Raw genomic sequence first — 22805 nt, forward strand, 5'->3', positions numbered from 1 at the left:
AAAGCTAAAAAAGGAGATATGTTTCACTTATATATACACTTAAAATAATTAACTGCTGCCAACCAACCTAAGTAGCAATAATATAACTTTTTTAATGTACTATCAACAGCAGGCTAAATTTTAAAGTAACACTATCAGCTATTCAGATCTCAAATTAACACAAAGAAAGTGAGATCATGGCTATAAAATCATTGCAATAAAATAATGGTGTTTTCCTCTTAAATACCTGAAGAAATCTGTTTCTTTGTTGTTTTTAATATTCATGTATTACCATGACTCTCTTGCCCAGACTTTCTGAAATACCTGAATTTTTTCTATTTTTAAATTGTAAAAGTCCTGTGAATAATAAAAAATACAAAATGAACATTTTAATGCACTTAAATCTTAGAAAATATAAAACAAGCAGCCTTTAAGCCAAAACAAACCCCACTGCCATCCAGAGAATTCTGACTGATAAAGTTTACTAAATTCATTAAAATATTGTTAAGTGCTTAATATCTTATGGGAGAATACTTTTTATTAAAAAAGAATAGAACCTAGACTATATCTTCTCAAACTTTGGATGCATCGAGGAAGGTTTTTTTTGTTTTGTTTTATTTTTTTCACAATTTCTTGTTTAAACTAGAACAGACATAGGACAATATCAAACCCTCAATGTTTTGCATAATGTAAGCACAAGAATATATCTTAAACATGTGGTCTTCTTTGTAGTCATCTAGTTATCCGTTAAGCTATTCCTTTTTTCCCTATCACCACCTTTTCAAAAATAACCAGGATTCTTCTACAGTTGAATATCCTCTGGGAACCTAAGATGTCTGCTAAATGTTGCCTACAGTCAAGTGGACACCCACAGTCCTGCCTTGCACTTATGAAATTCTAAAAACCCTTCTTGTGGATGGAAACGTGTCCCTCCCAAAAGCATAGGTACTGTGAACCATAACTTCTGAACCAGTGGTTAAGGAGCTCCGGGGGCGCAGGGGTAAGTGCACAGCTGCTAACCGAGAGGTGAGCAGTTCAAACCCACAGCTGCTCCACAGGAGAAAGAGTGCTAGTCTGGAAACCCTATGCAGCCCTCCTCTCCCATCCTATAATGGGACTGCTCTGAATCCTATTCAGAACCCTCTGAATCAAATCAAACACAATGCATATTTTTGTATATACTTGCGATTATGGAATTCCTTTGTTACATTGATAAGTTTTAAGTCAATTTCTTTTGAGACATAATGAAAGCAAGTAAAACGGAAATGAGGGAAGATGGAAGTCACTCTATATGAAGATAATAAAAGAACCAAAGAACAAGACCTTCCCTGGAGTCAACTCGGCAAGTCCTCCGCAAGAGCTGAATTCGAACGGCTCCCCTGGGAGAGAATGCATGTCTATGTGTCCAGGTCCCCTCCCTACGGGACTTTCTATTCGCAGCATCAAAGAACTGCAACAATGCTCGTCTTTGTAACTGACTGACTGCAGACACCTGGCCGCACCTAGACTCTACTAGTAGCAGAGCCTTGTCCGAACTGATTGGAGTCGGTTTACAGTCTCTTCTGTTCTGCTTCGTGTGAGCAATTGTATATATTTAGCTGCAGAAATATTGACATGTTTTTGCTGTAGTCGTTGCTGGGTGCCCTCAAGTCGGTTCTGACTCATCGGACCACAGATTGAAGTACCGCCTCGTCTGATGCCAGCCTCCGAATGTTGACTGCGTGGGAGCCGTTGTTCCCAATCACTGTGTCAGCCCACCTCCTGGAACCCCTTCCTCTGTTGTACTGAGGCTCTGCCTTACCAAGCCTGATTAACTTGTTTGGTGACTGGGCATTTCCCGAAGCCCTGCAAGGTGACCTACTAAAGACAAGTACAAGTGCTCACTCCTGAAGCACATCTGGCTGCAGGGTCTGGCTAAGAAACAGTGGACCTGTGAAGCTTAGTAAACACATGCGGTGCTGCTCTGAGCACTGTTTAGGGTAAATGTGCCATTGCTTACATTCCAATTATCTGAACTCATCTGAACTCATCAACTTCCCTAGCAGAATTCTCATAAGGACTTTCCCCCTGTACAATAGGATCATCACTACCCCAGCCAAGGTGCCTAATATTCCTAGTAACCTTGAATTGACCTTTACTCCCACCTTCTCCTGTCCCATCTGTGGTGGAAGCTTCAGAAAGTCTCGTTTCCTCTTCCTGCTCCACTTTGTCGGCATTGTCCCTCTACGATTGCAAACTGGCCTGAGTAACCCAAATCTCTTGAAGATCACCTCACCTCCTAGCCTATGCGTGGAGATCTTGTCAACACCTCACACCTCATTCCAATAGCTTCCTTGGTCCAACAACAAGGGAAGAGTACTTTGGTGGGTGTACTTTGGCGGTTATACTTTGGTGGGTGAGGCCTATAAATGGCAACTTAAGGCTACCATACATTTGCTATTCTCATAATATCTTTGATTTCTTTTTTTCTGTACATCTCATCACAATATATATATATATATATATATCCATGTATCAAGCACATTTGTACATTTGTTGCCATCATCATTCTCAAAACATTTGCTTTCTACTTGAGCCCTTAATATCAGCTCCTCATTTTTAAAAAATCATTTTATTGGGGGCTCATACAACCCCTATCACAATCCATACATACATCAATTGTGTAAAGCACATTTGTACATTCATTGCCCTCAACATTCTCAAAACATTTGCTCTCCACCCAAGCCCCTGGCATCGGGTCCTCTTTTTTTTTCCCTCCCTCCCCATTTCCCCCTCCCTCATGAACCCTTGATAACTTATAAATTATTATTTCGTCATATCTTGCTCTGCCCCACATCTCCCTTCCCCCACTTTTCTGTTGTATGTTCCCCAGGGAGGAGATCACATGTAGATCCTTGAAATAGGTTCCCCCTTTCCAACCCACCATCCCTCCACCCTCCCAGTATCGCCACTCACACCACTGGTCATGAGGGGATCATTCGCCCTGGCTTCCCTGTGTTTCCAGTTCCCATCTGTACCAGTGTACATCCTCTGGTCTAGTCAGACTTGCAAGGTAGGATTCAGATCATGATAGTGGGAGTGGGGGAAGGGGGAAGCATTTAGGAACTAGAGGAAAGTTTTATTTTTCATCATTGCTACATCACACCCTGACTGTCTCGTCTCCTCTCTAAGACCCTTCTGTAAGGGGATGTCCAGTGGCCTACAAATGGGCTTTGGGTCTCCTCTCCGCACTCCCCGCTCATTCACTATGGTAAGATTTTTTTGTTCTGATGATGCCTGATACCTGATCCCTTGACACCTTGTGATCGTACAGTCTGGTGTGCTTCTTCCATGTGGGCTTTGTTGCTTCTGAACTAGATGGCCGCTTGTTTACCTTCAAGCCTTTAAGACCCCAGACGCCATATCTTTTGATAGGCAGGCACCATCAGCCTTCTTCACCACATTTGCTTATCCACCCGTTGGTCTTCAGCAGTCGTTATCGGGGAGGTAAGCACAAAATGATGCAATTGTTGTGTTCTTTATTGTGGGCTTTATTGCTTCTGAGCCAGATAGCTGCTTGTTTACTTTCAAGCCTTTAAGATCCCAGATTCTATATCTTTTGATAGCCAGGCACCATCAGCTTACTTCACCACACTTGTTCACCCACTTTGTCTTTAGCGGTTGTGTCGGGAAGATGAGCATCACAGAATGCCAATTTAATAGATGAAAGTATTCTTGCATTGAGGGAGTACTTGAGCGGAGGTCCAATGTCCCTCTGCTACCTTAATACTAACCTTATAAATATATGCACATAGATCTATTTCCCCATCCTCATATATAAATATATTTGCATATATACATGTTTACATGCCCAGCAGGCATAATTCTGCCTTTGTGAATGAGCACTATTGAAAGTGTTTCCCTATCTCCAACCCTCATTTGCAGAAATAGTTTGCAAAATAGTTTGAATAAAAAGTATTTTAGTCTAAAAAGTTCTTTCCTTTTTTCAAAATTATTTAAAATTTCATGGTATTGGAAAAGTAATGATAGATTAATGAGCACCTGGTTTACAAAAGGCTATGGATGACAGAGAAAACCAAAGATCCATTTGCAGGGACCCAAGGAGGGTTAAGCCTCCAGTAAATTCCAACTGACATTGACCAGGGACGTGAACAGCCTTGTTATCAGAGTGCATGGTAAGTAGATCACTGCAGATGCAGTTAGGCTAAAATTGAACACCCTATCATTTGTTCTCTCTTTTGACCCATTTTAAATTTGTTCTCATTTTTATTATTTTCTGCTTTCTTTTAGATTGAGATTTTTCTCTATTTTGTTATTGTCAGAAAGTTGTTACTTTGGTGTGTTTTTCTTTATAAGAAATCAAAGAGGGATAAATCTAGAGATAGTAACTAGGTAGTTAGCTTTGTGGGGCTATGGCGTGTAGCCCTGGTGGTGTAGTGGTTACTCTTCCTCAGTCAACGCTGCAATCCACGTGGTCAGCAGTTTGAAACCACTGGCAGCTCCTCAGAAGAAAGACTGGGCTTTCTACTCCTGTAAATAGTTAGTGTCGGAAACCCACAGGGGGTTGCTATGAGTGAGCATTGACTCCACAGCAGTGAGGGTTACGGCAATGGAGGCTTGAGGAGAAATAGGTAGCTACTGATAATCAATACAGGAAAGAAGAAAGTGTTCTAAAATATATTGTGATGATGATTGCACAAATTCCTTTTAAAATGCTTAAACTACCAAACTGTATGAAATATGAATTATGTAGAAAGAAACCTTTGACTGACATTATCAGTAAATACTGTTGTAAGTTTTCCCTGACAACCAACTCCATTGTTTTGTTAGGTAGCTAGATTTAGTGACAGGGAGGTGTCCCTGTCATGTCTGCGAAGGCCCCCATAAAGGAGGTTGGGAAGGAATCAGGAAACCATTAGACACCTATAAAGACCCCAAACCAAGCATGCTTACACTCAAGCCCCCAAACCAGGTGGGAGGGACACCTGGGCAGTCCAAACTAGGCCCAGGCTCATGACATTACCCACATGGGCTCAACCAAGTCAATAGGGTCAACCAATACCATCAAGACCCAGCAAGAGGCTTGAAATACCATTGTCTATGGGAAGGCCCCTCTCTCTTAACCTACTCCTGGTCAGAGGCAGGTAAAGGGGGAGTCTCCCTTCCCCTCGGGCACACATCGGCCCCCTGGGGCCTACTCTGGGCCCACAAGCTCTTAGCTTCCAGGGTTCTTGGGCTTCTAGCCTCCCGGGATTCCCCAAGATCCGCACGCATGGGTGCTTTTTGCCATGTGGTTGTTCGGGTCCAGACTGTAAAACCTGACACTTGTCCTGTCCTTCATAAAAACCCACTTCAATTACAAAACGGGCTTTGGCGTGAATTCTTTCATCATGTGAAACCAAGAACCGAACTATTACCAACTCCAGAAATCTAACAGTTTGTGTAGTATCTAGCCATGAAACGATTTATCCTGTACAATGTGAATAATACAGGTATTGTAATATGCCATTAGCCTTCTTTGGCCCAATACCCCTCTTTCAACACTGTTTTAAAGATTAGTACCCGGGAAGATGGTTGATAAGACACTCTACCATAAATTAACAAAGAGGTCTCTGAAGAGAGCCAAAGGCAAAAAAAAAAAAAGACAGATCCAGGAATGGGCTTGGGGTTCACACCGAATCCTAGCTCCAATTTAAGAACAATTACATCATGACCCTGCTCAATACTCACTCTCAGGAAGGGAAAACAGAAAATATGGGCACTATAGCAAAGTGTGGTGAAGAACTTGGATGGTGCCTGGCTATCCGATAAAATAGCATCTGGGGTTATTTTTAAGGCTTGTCTCCAAACAAGCAGCCATCTAAGTGAGATGGCAACTACATCCAATGGAGGAAGCACACCACCGTCAGTCACTGAAGGAATCCATATAACCTGACGTCTTAGGAGGGACCAGTATCAGAGCCTAAACTGGGAGAATCCCTTTCACAGAAGACTATGGATCACAGTGGGAGCCCAAGATACATTTGTGAGCTCAGCACAGGAATAAACTTCCAGGGATCTCCCTCTATACATAATGCAGGGATGGGAATGAAATGGTTACAAAACCGAATACATTGGAGAGATGACAATATGAGATCAAAATGATAAACCTGACTTGAACAGTTAAAATCTCGTTGGTAGATTCCTTCTATACATGTTGGGCCTGATAGGATTTCCAACACCTTAAGTGGTTTTTTGTCATTAGAGGTAACCCTTTTGAATTTTTGCTATATGGGTTCTTGTTTTTTGGGGTATGAAACCCAGGATTGATGGCCCTTTAAGACAGCAAATTGAGTAAGGGTTCCTAGGGGGAAGGGTAAAGGGGAGCTGATATCAAGGAGTTTAAGAAGAAAGAGAACGTTTTAAAATTGATTATCGTAGCAACTGTACAATACTGCTAGATGTGATTGAACTATGGAATGATAATGAGAAGGTTGCGGGGGATTAAAACTGACAGGTAAAAAATTTGAAGGCAGCATACCACTGTTCCGTAACTCCTGGTCCTCTCCAGCACAATGCTCATGTGCTACTCACCTCAGCAAGGACGAGAGTTAAATCTAAGGAATTCATTCCAAATGTACCAATTCTGAGTACACGTGCGCTCCTCCGTTACATTCCATATTTAGGAAATCTGGGGTTAGCAACCTGCTGTAACTCATAAAAATTTTGTGGAAATATGGAGGAAAATTGACTTGGTTAAGTTATTCCAACCTTATAGAGAAGAGATAGATAATGTAAAATAAATGTAATCATGGGTCGCTAATAGTATGTCCTTTACAAATGCATGAGTCACCATTCTTTTGTGGAACGATTCCTACTACAAAGTATAGATCATGAAAGAGTTCATGCAGCTAACTAGTCGGGTCTCATAAAAAGTAAAATCAGTAGCGCATGGCTTAGATTAAGGAGTGGGGCTTGGTGGCATCTGGGTTACAAATGGGGCCGCTAAGGACAAGGACATGCCATCCACTGCACAGAAGAAAGATGTGGCTTTTCACTCCCGTGTACAGCGGCAGCCTTGGAAACCCACAGGGGCAGTTCTCTCCTGTCTTTCGGGACCACGGTGAGTCAGGACTGATTCGATGGCCAGCAAGGTGTCCGTGACTCGGATTAGAACAGGTGTTCACAGAGTCAGTCGCCCCTCCTCAAAAATCCTCACAGTAGGCAACCTTGGCCTTTTGGAGTCCACTACCAAGAGCCTTTTCATTTACCAAAAAAAAGTATGGAAAGACAAGTTATTGAAATGGAAGTGGTAATGAACAGAGTATGGGTATTCCATTTAATGGTGACCTTTGGAATTCCATAAACAGATGGAAGAAAAGAGATTAAACGACTCAGTTGATCTTACAAAATGCTTCTGAAACTTTTGCAAAGCAGTCCAATATTTTGATAACAAAGATGCCTGCGCTACGAAGAAAGAATGCCCTCCCTGCACACCAACATCATCATCCGTGCCAGCGACCACAAGCTGGCACCAACAAGTACTTTAAGGCTGAACTGTTACCTTAAAATATAAATTCTGTGCAAAACGCTAGGTATTTGGGAACAAGGCATTTGTTACTAGGTCAAGAGAACGTTGTGGTCTCAGAAACTCTGGGATCTTTTCTACAATGGGAACAGGCTCAGCATTTCTGAACGGAGGATATGGGAATGGGGCGGGTTGCTGCACGTTTGTGCCCCGGGTCCTGCCTGGCCAGGAAAAGGAGCGTTCAGTGAAACATGGCGTGCTTTGAAAGAACAGCTCAAAGCCACCCAGACTTTTTTCCCAAGGTCATTACTGTGACAACACATGGTGCTATTCTTACAACCCCGAGAGAAAACATCAACCAGCCATTGGAAGATGCCACTGTCATCACACCCAAATGAAGCTCTTCAAGTGACATCAAGATCCAGATGAAGCTCATTTGTTTTTCTAATGTGACGGGGATAGTGCATTTGGAGTTCATTCCACCAGGTCAGACTGTTAATCAAGCTTTCTATTAGAGGTTCTGAAAAGATTGCGTAACAGTGTGTGACAAAAAAGGCCTGATTTGTGGCAGATGGGGAACTGGTTTTGCCACCATGATAATACACCTGCTCACACAGCCATCTCAGTGTGCCAGTTTCTGGCCAAAAAAACCAAAAACAAAACAAACAAACCAGCAAGCCTCTCTTTCCCCACGCACTTTACTCACCTGTCCTCACTCCATGAGATTTCTTTTTATTTCTGCAAATGCAGAAGGACATGAAAGAATAGTGACTCGAAGACATAGAAGAGGTGAAGATAAAAATGAGGAAGATGCTGTCAGCCAGCTGAAGAGATGAGTTTGAAAAATGTTTCCAAGATGAACTCGCAGATTTGACAAATGCATTAAGTGTAATGGAGAGTCCTTTGAAAGTGATAACATTGTTTTGTAAAAAAAAATTTTTTTAAGTATATATATAGCTTTGAAACAAAGTTACATTTTGGGGGGTACCCCTTCATACATATATATATACGGGTTCAAATGATTGTGAGGCTAGCACAGATCAGGCAATGTTTCACTCTGTTGCACACGGGGTCTCTATAAATCAAAACTGATTCTACGGCATCTAACAATCGCAATAACATGCATATAAATACACATACATAAAATAATAGAAAACAGATTTATTATACATGTATGTGCCAGAAACAGATGGCAATAGAGTGAGAAATATTCACTCTCAAAATTACTGCCATCAAGTCCGTGCTGCCTCCCAGGGACCCTAAAAGACAGGGTAGAACTGCCCCGTGACCTTCTGAGACCAAGTGCTCATTTCTCCCACAGACCGGCTGGTGGTTTCACACCACTGGCCTTTCAGATTGCAGCAAAATGTGTAACCACTACCCCACTAGGGCTTCTTGAGCAACATTAGAGATAAAGAATCATCTATAGGCAGTATAATCACTGTGGTTAAAGCATTTGGTTGCCAACCAAAGATTGGTGGTTCAAATGCACCCCACAGGAGAACGATATGGCGGCCTGAGTCCATAAAGATTTTCAGCCTTGGATACTCTAGGGATATGCTGCTCTCCTGGGAGGCTGCTGCAAGTCCGAATCAACTGAACAGCACTGGGTATGGCTTCGCTTTTTAAATAACACTAGATATACAATGGGGCTTCAAACAGTTTATGAAAATCGTGAAAGTTTTCCACAAACTACATAAATAGATGATTATGCATCTGTTTATCCTTTAAACGATTCTACTTCTAACCTAATGTGTTTTACAATAACTTCACCAAATTACCTGTGCTTTAAAATGACTAAATTCACAGCTCTATCATTATGTTCTCTTCCTAACTGCATCAGATGTAACATTTAGGACTGGTTACTCTTTTCTCCTTCTTTTTCACTGCTGGAAACCAAACTGAACTCACTGCCATTGACTCAATGCTGACTCATAGCGAGCCCCCTTATGGGCTTCTGAGATTCTAACTGTTTATGGGAGTAGAAAGCCCCTGCTTTCCCCCAAGAAGCTGCTGGTGGTGTCTAACTGCCAACCTCAGCCAAAGGAGAAGCCACTATACCACCAGGGTTCCTCCCTGTCTGAAGGGGCAGCCAAAAAGAGGAAGACCCTCGACAAGACGGCTTGACAAGGGGTCTCAACGAAGGGCGTGAACGCAACAGCTGTGAGGCCGGCACACGGCCAGGCAGTGTTTCATCCGGTGTACACAGCACTGCTGTAACTGAGAAACAACAACTCTTTACTTTCCCCATAATACTCATCACATGATGAGTTTTAGGTATACATTTAAGTATTGAATGTCTTTTCCTGTAGGATATAGATACTTTTAGGTTAGGAAAACTTGTCTATGATTCACTCACTAGAAGGGTGCTGGACATGTAAAAAGTGATCAGTGAATATTTGTTGAATGAATGGCATTCACCTTCCTTCTGGTCAAAATCAATTAGGCCAGACTTGAGAATTACACAAAAACGATGTCAACTTCAGTCTCTTCCCTTCCTTGGGAATTCAACCCTGGTACCAAGAGAATCAAGCCAGTCTCTCTGGGTAGATCATCAATGTGCAAGGAGAATGAAGCAGGTACGCACAATGGGGTCAAGAGGAAGGACACCCTGAGGAAATTCAAGCCCTATTCCAAATAATCAAAGACCTGTGATTAATCTTATCCTTGATCTCGTGAAATATCCCAGTATCCTTCCTCAGTGAAAACCTGTGAAATCCAGAACCTAGGTAACATGGAAACCTGTGAGAAAAGGAAAGGGAAATATTGACTACTAATAGAGGGTAATAGCAACATAGGGAGACTGCCCCCAGAGAACAGTAGCCAATCTGCATGACCTGGAAAAACAAGGCACGCCATCAAGTGCCAGCTCTCACTGGTTCCATGGTTAGTAAGTTACCTTTTTAATACAAGTCAATTTGGTCTTGATTTCTGTTGCTTACTACCAAGAGATTTCCTACTGATGATACTGTTCTAAGGCAGAACAGGCTCAAAATAGACATTCTAAAGGCAATGTTCAAAAAGGCGAAAATACAGGATTTAAAAGTTAGGATTCTACTTTTAATCCCTGATACAAATATTATGTGTGTGGGTAATGCTTAGCATCCTTTAATGAAGAAGTAGTGTACTATGGAGTCATCTTCCTTGGGATTTAAGAACACTTTATTACACCATACCTAGGTACTGACTTGGAATCCTGGTGGCTGCTACCACAAGGTCAGCAGTTCGAGTCCATAAGCAGCTCCATGGGAGAAAGCTGAGGGTGTCTGTTACCATAAAGACTTCTAGCCTCCAAACCCTAGAGAGCCATCTACTGCGTCCTATGGGGTTTCTGAGACTCAGAGCAGACTTAATAGAAAGAGCTTGATGGTATAGACTACTTATGGGAACAGAGCTATTTTATCGCCTTCTCTAAATAATACATATACGCATTCATTTAATGTTCAAGCCTTTTTTTACAATTTAGTTTGGTTCTAATTTTATCGTGTACTAATTTTCCTTAAGCAGTAGGAAGACTGCACCACTAGACAGACTAATTAAAGGACCTCGTTAGAACAGTGCCTAAGGAATCAAGGGTGTCGGATAAAATAAAATGCTTCCACTAGCAGCATTCGCAATGACAACATTTTCCCCGGGAGAACAGACACCACATAATGAGCCATGTTCGGTTTCATGGGTGATGGCACTTACCAAACAAACTCCGATGGAACAGAAATTTGCCAGCGATTAGTCCTATGAGAACAGCAAGTAGCCATAGAAGCACCTTCAAAAGCCTCCAGCCGACTCCTCTAGGGTATTTATTTGTTACAAAAGAAAAACAGTTTCCAACGACAAGGACATTGGCTTCTGTTTGGCTATGAGAAACTGGGTCCTCCGCAAATATTAGGAAGTTAAAGAAGATCACCAAGTAAGCCACAATTAGACGTGACCAGGGATGCTGGAAATAATACCGAAAGTCTCTGTCCATTCTTCAGACTTCAGGGCCGCAGTTCACCTGCACAGGAAAGATACATGTTGTCAGAATACGGATACAAATTGACCTCTCTCTGCCCATGTTCCAATGTATAACAGTTCAAGACAAATCCCTTGAGAAAAGATGGTAGTTATTTATCATGGAGACTCATTTGCGACCCAGTGAAATGGAGCTCCAGCGTTTTCTTGGCTAGAATCTTAATGCAAACAGATCACCAGACCTTTCTTACACAGATCCACATGGTAGATTAGAAACAACAGTCTTTTAGTTTATTTTTAAATCATTGTATTGAGGGCTCTTAAAGCTCTTAAAACATTCCATACATCACATTTGAAAATATGTTGCCATCATCATTTTCTGAACATTTACTTTCTATTTGAGCCCCTGGTATCAGCTCCTCTTTTTCCCCTCCCTCCCCACCCTTCTCACCCTTGTGACCACTTGATAAATTATAGATTATTATTGTTTTCATATCTTACACCACCCGGTCTCTGTTCACCCACGTTTCTCCCTGGGCAGAAGGTGGCAGTGGAGGAAGGGGGAGGAGGAGGGGTAAGGATTGTGCAATAGGTCCCCCTTCCTCCCCTCCTCTCTCTACCTTCCCGTTACCCTCCTGGTATCACAACTCCCATTTCTGTTCCTGAGGGGTTTATCTGACCTGGATTCTCTGTGTCCTGGGCTCTTATCTGTACCACTGTCCACGCTCCAGTCTAGCCAGAACTGAAAGGCAGGACCAGGGTCATGACAGTGGGGGGTGAGGAAGCGTCAAGGAACCTTGTGTTTCATTGGTGCTATACTGCGCCCTAGTTGACTCAACTCTTGCTTGTCACCCTTCTGTGAGGGGATGTCCTTTTGTCTATAAATGAGTATGGGGTCTCTGCTCTGAGCCCCCTCATTCTCAACAATGTTTTTCTGTTTTGTTTTGGGTCTGCTAACCCCAGCTTTTTAGTTGGTAGTCTAGCACACCGAGTCTGTGCGACACCAGACCACCGGAGACCCAAATCAAAAGAAATGAGTTTGGTTTTGCTTCCTCTTTATGGCTCAAAGACTATGCTGAAATTGAGGGAAACTGAATCACTCCTCCCTCGTTATCTAATCATCCTTCTGATCTTTTGAGGATTTAATAAACAAAAGAATAAAAGAGCAGGGGAAGACAAAGGAACACGAAAGTAGAAAGCCCAGTCCAAAATTGGGATTATGACTAGAGGAGAGGTAAGAGTCCTCTCAGGAAAAGTGGGGGAGGGAGGGGGAAAGAGGAGCTGATACCAAGGGCTCAAGTAGAAAGAAAATTTGGAAATGATGATGGCAACATATGTACAAATGTGCTTGATGCAATTGATCTATGAGTTGTTATGAGCTGTAAGAGCCCCCAATAAAATGATTTGGGTTTTTTTAATGTAATTATAGAAACAAAACAAGAGTCCTCCCAGGAGAAAATTCAGAGCATTCTTTCAACACCATGTGCCTCCTCTTTGATATGGTCATTCATCTCTTATCCCCTAACCACAGACATTTAAAAATGAAAAATGTGTGCTGGCTTTAAAATAATCAAATCTTCTCTAACCAAATCTGCCTCTTCAGCCTTAAGATCACTTAATAATGTGGTGTTTATACTTTAGATCTCGGTGTATTTACAAGTGCATGTGTGCATACGAGTCCTATAGAAATGTTTCCATCTAGTTCATGGAATCATCTCAACACAGAATACATGGCATGAAACAGCCGAGTCTGTGGCAGCGGAGTTACAGCCGGAATGCATCCATGTGCAGGGTGTGAGGATGGAAGGGGAAAGAGCCGGCCAGGACCCACACAGGCTTACTGTCAAAGAGCGAGTCACATTTTTGCCAGGATGACGGAGAGGATTCTCAAGTTCGGTGGCGGGGAAGTACATGCAATGTGACAGAGGCTTGGTAGTAAAACATGCAGAGCGCACCCACAGCAGTGGGGCTCACCTGAATTTGCACTAGAATCACTGAAGATTTCTCTCGTGGTTTAACTTTGTATTGTATTAAGTGGGGGGTTAAAATTCAGATCAATATTCTTTGTATTTAACAATCTGACAATTTAAACAACGACACCATTCGCTTGCTGTGCCCGCCCCTCCTTTCCCTCTTCTGCCTCATGTAGAATATCATCTGCTCTCCCCATCAGAGAACATCTGTCTCGCCTCTAGCTATTGCTTCCTCTTCCTCCTCCTCGCCTCCCACTCCTGGGAGCCATCACAGTCTGCTGCTTTGGGTCTGAACAAACTTTAGCTTGTTTGTTTTTCTTCTTTTATAACAATGGTTTCATACAATATTTGCCCATTTGTGATTGACTAACTTCATTTCCCATAATGTCTTCCAAATCCAAGCATGCCAGGTGTATTTCACAGATTCATCACGGTTCTTTAGTGCCATGTGGCATCCAATGCTTTCATGTACCAACATTTACCCACATATCCCCCGACGGGCATGGAGGATGTTTCCATTGTCTTGCTCTCTGCACAGTGCTGCAAAGAGCACAGGTGTGCCTCTATCGGTTCATGCCATGGCGCTTACTTCTTTAGGGGAGACACAAGCAGAGAGGCTGCTGGGTCACACAGGACTTCTACTCCCCGTCTGACCAAGTACCACACCACTTTGCACAGTGATTATATAGCTTCACAGTCCCACCAGCAGGGTAATCCAGTCTCTCAGCATTGGCTATATTCTGGTTATGTTTTGGCTTTTTGACCTTTACTATCAATGGCAATGAGAGGCAGTAACTCCTCATTATTTTGATTTGAATCTCTTGAAGGGCTAGTGACTGTGAGCGTTTCTTCATGTTTGTCGGCTGCCTTCATATGTTTGTTGGCAAAAACACACTCTCAAATATAACAAAAAACAAGAAGAAGAAAAAATAGAGGACGGAGATCTTCTTAAAATATGACAGCTGTGTGCATCAAAAAGAAAGTAAAAGAGAACCAACAGACTGAAAATAAATTTTGCTAGAATTAGTCAGACAAGGGTCTAATCTCCAAAATCTAGAAAGCTGCAACACCACAACAATAAACAGATAAACAATCCAGTTTGTTAAGTGGGCAGCGAACGGTGAACAAACAGTTCAGCACCTAGGTTTGACCCTATTTTTTCATTGATGATCTTCATCATTACATTTCCATCTTGATACATCTTGAGTTGGTTTGTATGCATGGTGTGAAGTATGGTTCCTCTTTCATTCTTCTGTAAATGGATAAGAAACTATCTCTTCCCATGTAATGTATTTTGGCCCTTGTCAAAAATTCGCTGTTTGTAGGTGGAAGAGTTTATTTCTGGGATCTATATTCTGTTCTTTTGAGGTACGTCTCTTTTGGTATATGAATCTCAGGTTGTTTTCATGACCTTATCTGTGTGATAGGTTTTGAGGTCAGGAAGTGAGAGGCATCCTACCTCGTTCTTTTTTGTAGTGCTGTGCTTATATTGGGTCCCCTTCCTTTCAATATAAAGTTGGTGGTTAGTTTTTCCAACTCTTTAAAGAACTATGATGGATCTGGAATGCATGATATTTACAGATTAGCTTGGGTACTATTGACATTTTCACAATGTTATGGAACACTTTTCAATTTACATAGGCTCTATAGGCTTCTTGTAGTAGTGTTCTGTAGGGGTTTTATTGGTACAAGTTTTTTGTTTCTTTAGTTGGGTATATTCCTCAATATCCAATATTTTCTGCAGCTCCTGTAAGTGATATTGTCTTCTTGATTTTCCTTTTCAGAGATCTCTTCATTTGTATTCAGGAATCAGACTGATTTTTGTATGTTGATCTTGCATTTTACATTGTTTTCTAAACTTTTGGTTATTTGCAAAAATGTTTTATTGAGACATTGGTGTTTTCTATATCTAATATCATATCAGCTGAAGATAGAGTTTTAGATCATCTCTGCCAATTGGAAGTCTTTGGTTTCTTTTTTGGGTCTAAAAGCTCTAGCTAAGACTTCCATCGCAATATTGAATATGAGTGGTGATAAAAGGTATCTGTCTAGCTTTGGTTAGCAAGGAGAATGATTTCACTTTCTCCCCATTCAGAGAGATATTGGACATTGGTTTCGATATATGGCCTTTACTTTGTTGAGGAATTTCCCTTGTATTCCTATTTTGTTTACAAGTTTTATTAGGAATGGGTGTTGAATTTTGTCCAATTCTTTTTCTATGTCAATTGATATGACCATGTAATTTTACTTTTGTTTTATTTGTATAGTGAATTGTATTGAAAGTTTTTCTAATGCTGAACTATCCTTGCATATCAGGCATGAATCCTACATGATCCTGATGTGTTATTTCTTTGCTATTTTGTTGAACTTTATTGGCCAGGATTTTGTTCAAAACTTTTAGCATATATGACCATAGAGAACAAGGTCTGCAGTTTTCGATCCTCCTAATGTCTTTGCCTGGCTTTAGTATCAGGTTATGCTGACCATAAAATGATTTCAGTGACTTACTGTCCTTTTCTATATTCGGAAATAGTTTGTGTAGAATGTGTGTCAATTCCTCTCTGAACGTTAAAATTTCCCAGTGAAGCCATTGGGTCCTGTTTTTTTTTTTTGGTTGGGAGTTTTTAATCACTGTTTCTTCTTTTGTTATGGGTCTGTTGGAGTTTTCTACATCACTCTGGTAATTTAGGTTGGTAGTTTCTTTCTAAAAATATGTCCCTTTGTGTTAGGTTTTCAAATATCTTGTAGTATAGTCCTTCAGAGTGCTGTGTTATTATGATTTTATGTCAGTTAGTTCTGTTATTATGTTGTCTTAAACATTTCTTAATCATAATATTTGCTCCTTCATATGTTAAATTTGCCAGTAGTTTGTCAATTTGGTTAGTTCTTTAATTGAAAAAACTTCAAGTCTTGATATTTTTTCAATTATTTTGTTTCCTAAACCATTTACGTCTGCTCTATTATTTCTTCTTTTCCCCCTGGTTGACTAGAGGCTCCTTCTGCTGCCCATATTCTAATTGTTAAAGATGTAGGGTGAATGAGTCCATCTGGGTTCTAGCTTTCTCTATGATGTTTATGTTTATTGCTATAAATTGCCCTCCAAGTACTGCTTTTCCTGTGTCCAAAAAATTTAGGATCCTATTGGTTTCAATAATTTTAAAATTTTATTCCTTATTTCTTCAATTACCCAGTAGTTTTTAAACAGTGTTGCTCAAATTCCATGTATTTGATTATCTTTCCTTGTGTTTTCTAACTTTGTAGTGTTGTTTGTCATCTGAGAAAATAGGTTGTAATACCTAGATCTTTTCAAATGTAGTGGTCTATTCTGAAGAATATTCCACGTGAACGGGAAAAGAATGTATCCTGAGCTGTCATTGGATGGGCTGTTCTGCGTATGTTTAAGAGGTTAAGTTGATTGTGTTATTCAATTCTTTTTTCTATTTATGGAGTTTCTTTCCTGTGGTTATTTGTTCCTTGAGAGGAGAGTATTGACTTCCTACCATTAGTGTAGTATTATCTTGATTGACACATATTGAGTGTCTTTCATTGGGTACATCTTGTGGTTCTGTCTTCTTGCTCAATTGTTTCTTTAATCAGTATGTACTGCCAATCTTGATCTCTCCTGATGGATTTTAGTCTGGAAATATTTTTTATCAAAAATTAACATTGCCACTCCTGATTGTTCACCCCATAGCATGTTTTGGTTTCTTCCATCCCTTGGATTGAGGCCTATTTTTGTCTTTTTGTGTAAAGTGTGTTTCTTATAAGCAGCATATTGATGGACCCTGGTTTTCACCCCTTCTGTTACTTTCTGCCTCTTGACTGGTGCATTTAATAATTTACATTCAGTGGCCTTATTGACAGGAATGAATTTATTGGTGCTATTTCTGTGTGTGTGAAGTTATTGATTTCTTTTCTCTTTTGTAATTTTCTTTGCTGAGCTCATTTTGTGTGTTTTCTCATTTTTTCTTTGCTGTTACTTTATCATTTAGTTGCTCTTTATGCTTGTTCTTTTTTTGTTGTTGAGGTTTCCCCATTTTCTTTGCAATTACATTGGTAATTATTATTTCTTCCGAAATTAAAGACAACCTGTTCTCCTTTGTGAACTACTTGACTTCCTCTCCATTAGAATGTTTTTATCTACACAATTCTATTAATTATTAATTGTTTTCATTTTAGAATAATATCTCCAGCTGCTTATCTCTAACTGTGTGATTTTGTTTTCAGTTATTTTCTTTAAGTGGTTTTATGTCTGAGTGGTGCTGTCTCCTATGTTAATCTCACTTTGATGACTGTTGCCCTTGAGTCTCTGTCTAAAGAAGTTCCCTTAGTAAATTTGCTCTTGTTTTTGCAAGTTTCTTTAACTTCTGGAAATTCCCTTACAGCTCCCTGATATTTGAGGGATACTTTTGCTAAATATGCCTTTAAGAGTCTTATATGTTATCCCACTGTCTTCTTGCTTGACTAGTTTCTGTTGAAATTTTTAAGCTTATCTTTACTGGCTCCTATTGTAGGCACCTTTTATTTTTCCCAGGGCTGCTCTTGAGATTCTTTCCTTGTCTTTCAGATTGGAAAGTCTGGCTCTGATAAGTCATGATTATGGTCTATTCGGGTCCGTCTTATTATCCCCTTTGGGCGTCTTTCAACTCTGGACTGGTTATTTTCTTCTGCTTTATGGTGTGGGGGAAATTTTCTTCAAGCAATTTCTGAACTTTGCTCTGTGGATTTTTTTTGTTTCTGCCTGCTCTGGAATGCCAATGATGCATAAATTATTCCTCTTGATAAAGAACAAAACTGCACTGCCATCGAGTTGATGCTGAATCGTAGTGTGCAAAAGGGCAGAGCAGAAGTGCCTGTGGGCATCCGAGTCTGGAACTGTTTATGGGAGTAGGAAGCCCAGTCTTTTTCCCATGAAGCAATGGTGCCTTTGAACAGCTGCTCCCCACTCCACCTTCAGAGTGTACTGCCCCAGGGTATGGAAGGAAGGGTGCAGCATCCTCCCAGTGGACTAGACTGAAACCCAGACATGCTTCCATTCCCTCAACTGCTGTGGTGCGCAAGAGGCTGGTCCACCTCGCTCACGGTCAAGTGTTCCTGGAACTGACTTATGCTGTGCTAGGGGCTGATTGGACAGTGGTTGCACGTTAATCATTGACTGCTCCTCTTGATCTCTTTATGTGGATTGCACCTTCAAATGTCCCTCTTAGTATTTAGCTCACTTAATTTTCATTCCATATAGATTCAGATGTTCCGCTTTTGGCTCTGTACCTCTTTTCTCTGTATCTCTGTCGAAGAAGATCTTGTAGGCAGTGGTTCTCAGCCTTCCTAATGCCACGACCTTTTAATGCAGTTCCTCATGTTCTGGTGAGGCCCCTCTACCGCTACTTCATAACTGTAATTTTGCTACTGTTAGGAATCAGGCGACCCCTGTGAAAGGGTCGTTTGACCCCCCCAAAGGAGTCTTGACCCATAGGTTGAGGACCGCTGGCCTAAGGCATCATTTTTTACCAGAAGTCCAAAGAAGATTTCTTAAAATGCACATGGTCAGGCTTCTCCTCCAAAGTCTTCCTCGATAGGTTTGCAGTGGTCCCTGAGGACAGGTGTTTTGTTCTTTCAATGAGCAAGGAAAAGAGCTATTGGATTAGACTCTTGCATGCTGCACCTGGCCCACGTGGCTGCAGCCTCGCAGTGATACATCCGTGTTCTTGAAGGTTGAGAGGGAAGATGGTTCTCTCCTGGGGAGGGCACTTTTGTTATTAGGCTCCCTCAGGGGGTGCCTATGCGTCATAATTTGAAAACCAAGTAGGCATAATCCACCCTTGCTCCTGCTTCCTTTTCTCTCCTCTGTGGGAGCCAGCCTGCCTGTAAGGAAAATGCAGTGTATCCCTGATGTGGCGCAGCCTGCCCAGGACCACCAGTCTGTGACTAGGAGGTTAAGCCTATCTCTGTGGTTTCGCTCTGATGCACTCATTTAACTCTCCAACTATGCAATACCTCTCTCTCTCTTTCTCTGACAAAAGCTGAGATGAAAAGCAAAAAAAAAAGAGAACCAGAAATTGACCACAACCTGCCTTTTATTCCCTCTTCTCTCTCAACTTATTTGAAGCTCAAAGAGCGACCAGGGGTGTTTGTTCATTGGATCCTCACAAAAGCTCTAAGAATCAACACGCCAGGCTGTGTCCTGGAAGTCTGCACACACCATGACTTCATCATTGTCATGACAACCCTCTAAAAAATCATTATTAGCATCCCTATCACTTCATTTTACAGGAGAATGAGCTGCGGTTCCCAGAGGTTACACAACATATCCAGTCACCCAGTGGGAGAGCTCTGATCTGAGGGTGCCTAATCACCCTCACAAGCACGGAGCCAGGTCAACTCCCGGCATTCTCCTTCCCTTCCATGGCGTACCCAGGGCCCATCTCAGGGACAACATGCCTTCTGGTGACACAATCTTCCCCACAGTCAACTTCTTAACTCGATAATATATACTTTGAAGGTCTAGGAAGAAAATATATAAATAAAAGCAGCTTCCAAGAATCATAAGCACTTCCAAAAAAGTGTCAATTGATAAATAGTGTCATTTGACAGGTAGTTGATAATGTAGAAATCAAGGTTAAAGAAGCAATGAGCCAACAGAAGAGTTGAGAATAAGCTCCCAGGCTCCCTGAGTCGTCGGTCCAACATTCTGTCTGAGCTGTTGAGTGTCAATTTAGCCCATAACCTAATTTAGGGAAGACCTGTCTTAACCATTTTCGAAAAGCAACATAAACATGCAAAGCAAATTGCAATAAGATTCAGCAAAAACAGTCATTGTGCCTCAGATTCGTAAGTCTTCTAAGCAATTTCAAATCCCTTGTGATTTCCATGAGCAGTCTGAAACAACTCTTCCCAGAGGCAGCAAGTCAGATGGCGCAGGAACAGCAACTGTCACACCAATTCCTTTGTTGTTTTCAGTGTGAAACTCATCACCAGGTGCAAGAGCAGAGACATTTATGGGCAGTGCTCAGACCAGAGAGGTCAGAAGAAGCTCCGAGAACATACATGATGGCATCTCATAATATTCAATGTGCCAGGATGCCAGAGGGATTAACTGTCTAGCCAATTTCACGCAACACCATTGGAAGCACTAAAGACAACCCACGCAAGGGAAAAGCACACAAAGAAACCATCTTAAAAATGCGAAATCTGGAAGCAGGAAGAGTTCCTACACACTCATGAAAACTGAACAGAGGAGTCCTTTCAGAAACAGAAATAACAGGCCCTAAATTGCTTCTCTTACCAGTAAGAAATTCTAGGGTGGCTGCCGCCCCGACTGGCTCCTCCACCTCCCGGCACCAGTAAAGTGAGCGGTATGCAGAACATTCAACATATTGGACACTTGTTTTGTTAGTAAATGTTGCGTGGAAGATTGGCATGTACTTATTTTACTAGGTGCTTTTTGTTTGTTTATTTGTTTGTGTATTTCCCTTCAGATTCTTACTTTGTGGCCTGTGTCATGCTCCCATGACCAAGCTGAATTAGATCAAGCCCATTTAAGGTTTGCTTTTGCTCTCCCACGTTTATATCGTTTCCAAGCCAGAGAACGGAAATCTCGAGCAGCCACCCAGCACCGACACTCGCTGCAATGGAGCTGGTTCAGAATCAGCGGCCCAACAGGACAGAGCAGAGCTGCCGCTGGGGATTTCCCAGGCTATGAACCTTTACGGGAGCAGAAAGCCACGTCCTTCTCTGGAGGAGCGACAGCTGGAGTAGCTGATGTGTGGTCAGCAGCCCATGGTCACCCACTCTGCCGCCACGGCTCCATAACCCTGCATTCCTACGTGGTGGTTTCCTTTCATTCCACAGTGGGGTTATCACGTCCATGTTACAGGAAAGAGAGCAGGCTCTCAGAACAATCTCAAGTACCACCTTCTATTGCAAATACTTAGCAAATGGGAGAGTCTGCATTTGAAGTCAAATCCACCCCTAGCTTCTGATCTAATAAAGACTACAATCTGAAAGTGCTTCTTCCAATATAGTTCTATCACATTTCCAGCTTATTCTTCATCTCCACTAATAAGCTCAGTGATATTGATCCTAGCAGACAGATAATACTCAAAACTCAAACCCACTGCCATCAGTCAAGCTTGACTCAGAGAGTCACTATGGTTTCTGACATTATAGATCTTGACAGGAGCAAACAGCCCCCCACGGAGCCACTGCCAGGTTTGAACCAGCAACTCTATGGCGAGCAGTTAGGCTGCTTACTACAAGGTGAGCAGTTCAAAGCCACCAGCTGCTCCTCTCGAGAAAGATGGAACCTTTCACTCCTGTAAAGTTACAGCCTCACAAACCAACAGAGGCCATTCGACTGTCCCATGAGGTTGCTATGAGTCGGCATCAACTTGTGTCAGAGAAAGGTTTTTATTTTGTTTTAATGTTTATTCAGAACTTCTAAAATACCAGACACTATGCTAGTTAAATGGACAAACCTTGGCTCGTTTCAATTTCATAACTGTCCAATGAGGAGAGCTAAAGAAATTTAGTAACTTGTACAAAATAACTAAATTAGTCAATGACAGAGTCAGGGTACAAAGTCAAGTCCACACAACTTCAACATTCTACACTAGGCCTCTCCTACACAAGAGTATAACTTCTGAAATCTTGTCTTCCACTTGTTAGTTAGAAGCTTCTGATAATAAAGCTAATCTGGTATAAAAGAATCAAAGTACTGCTGCGATGAATGGGTTTACTACTGCTGCTCAAACTGACATCAGTAGCACGGTCATATAAGTAGCATGATCATGTGGCTACACACTTCCTAGAATGTTTTCTTTGACCATCAATGTAAGCAGTTGAATTGATCTGATTTTTCTTTCATTTTGCATAGCTAATGTTGATTCTGTGTTCTTCCAGCTATGTTTATATAGAATACTACATCTCTCAGAACTAGACTAATCCACACAGTCTACTTTCATCTCTTAACTCGTAACATCATTCATTAGATGGCTGTCACGGTTAACACGCTGGAAAACTCTGCACTTGTATATAAGAGTAGTGATGAAGATTTCGATGATCATGGACTGAAACTTTATATGCTGCTTAATCATCCATAGGCCTTCAGTCAGGGTTCCCAACTCTAGAAGGACTAGGACTGGTACTGACTGTTTCACACGTTTAACATCAAGCTCGTAAGTTCCACAGGGCACCTGAGGCAGGTAACAGAGAGGCATTCAAAGGAGAAATGGAGGAATGGATGGGATACTCAAGTTGGGCAACTGTTGAGCAAAGGCACAAGGGAGACCATCTGGGGCAGGATTACTAACAGGTCAGTAATCCTGGGTGGTTGAAATACAGAGTGCTTGGGGGTTTCTTGTAACAATCAAAGACAATATGGGACACGGTCACAGAAG

At 41.6% G+C, this 22805-nt stretch overlaps 1 protein-coding gene across 4 annotated transcripts in view; it reads right to left on the reverse strand.

The window, feature by feature from the left end:
* The window catches only part of TMEM117 (transmembrane protein 117), a 641682-nt gene that overhangs the window by 613109 nt on the left and 5768 nt on the right, over positions 1-22805 (reverse strand). For 3 of the 4 annotated variants that reach the window (XM_075551846.1, XM_075551845.1, XM_075551849.1), the window contains exon 2: positions 11177-11480. In XM_075551846.1, coding sequence (XP_075407961.1) covers positions 11177-11453 — 277 coding nt within the window. In that variant the 5' untranslated portion in view covers positions 11454-11480. Of the gene's footprint in view, positions 1-11176; positions 11481-22805 lie in introns of those variants that run through there. The other variant, XM_075551848.1, reaches the window with a different exon arrangement.

This window comes from Tenrec ecaudatus, chromosome 6 (genome assembly GCF_050624435.1).
Source record: "Tenrec ecaudatus isolate mTenEca1 chromosome 6, mTenEca1.hap1, whole genome shotgun sequence".
In the NCBI taxonomy this organism is placed as follows: Eukaryota; Metazoa; Chordata; class Mammalia; order Afrosoricida; family Tenrecidae; genus Tenrec; species Tenrec ecaudatus.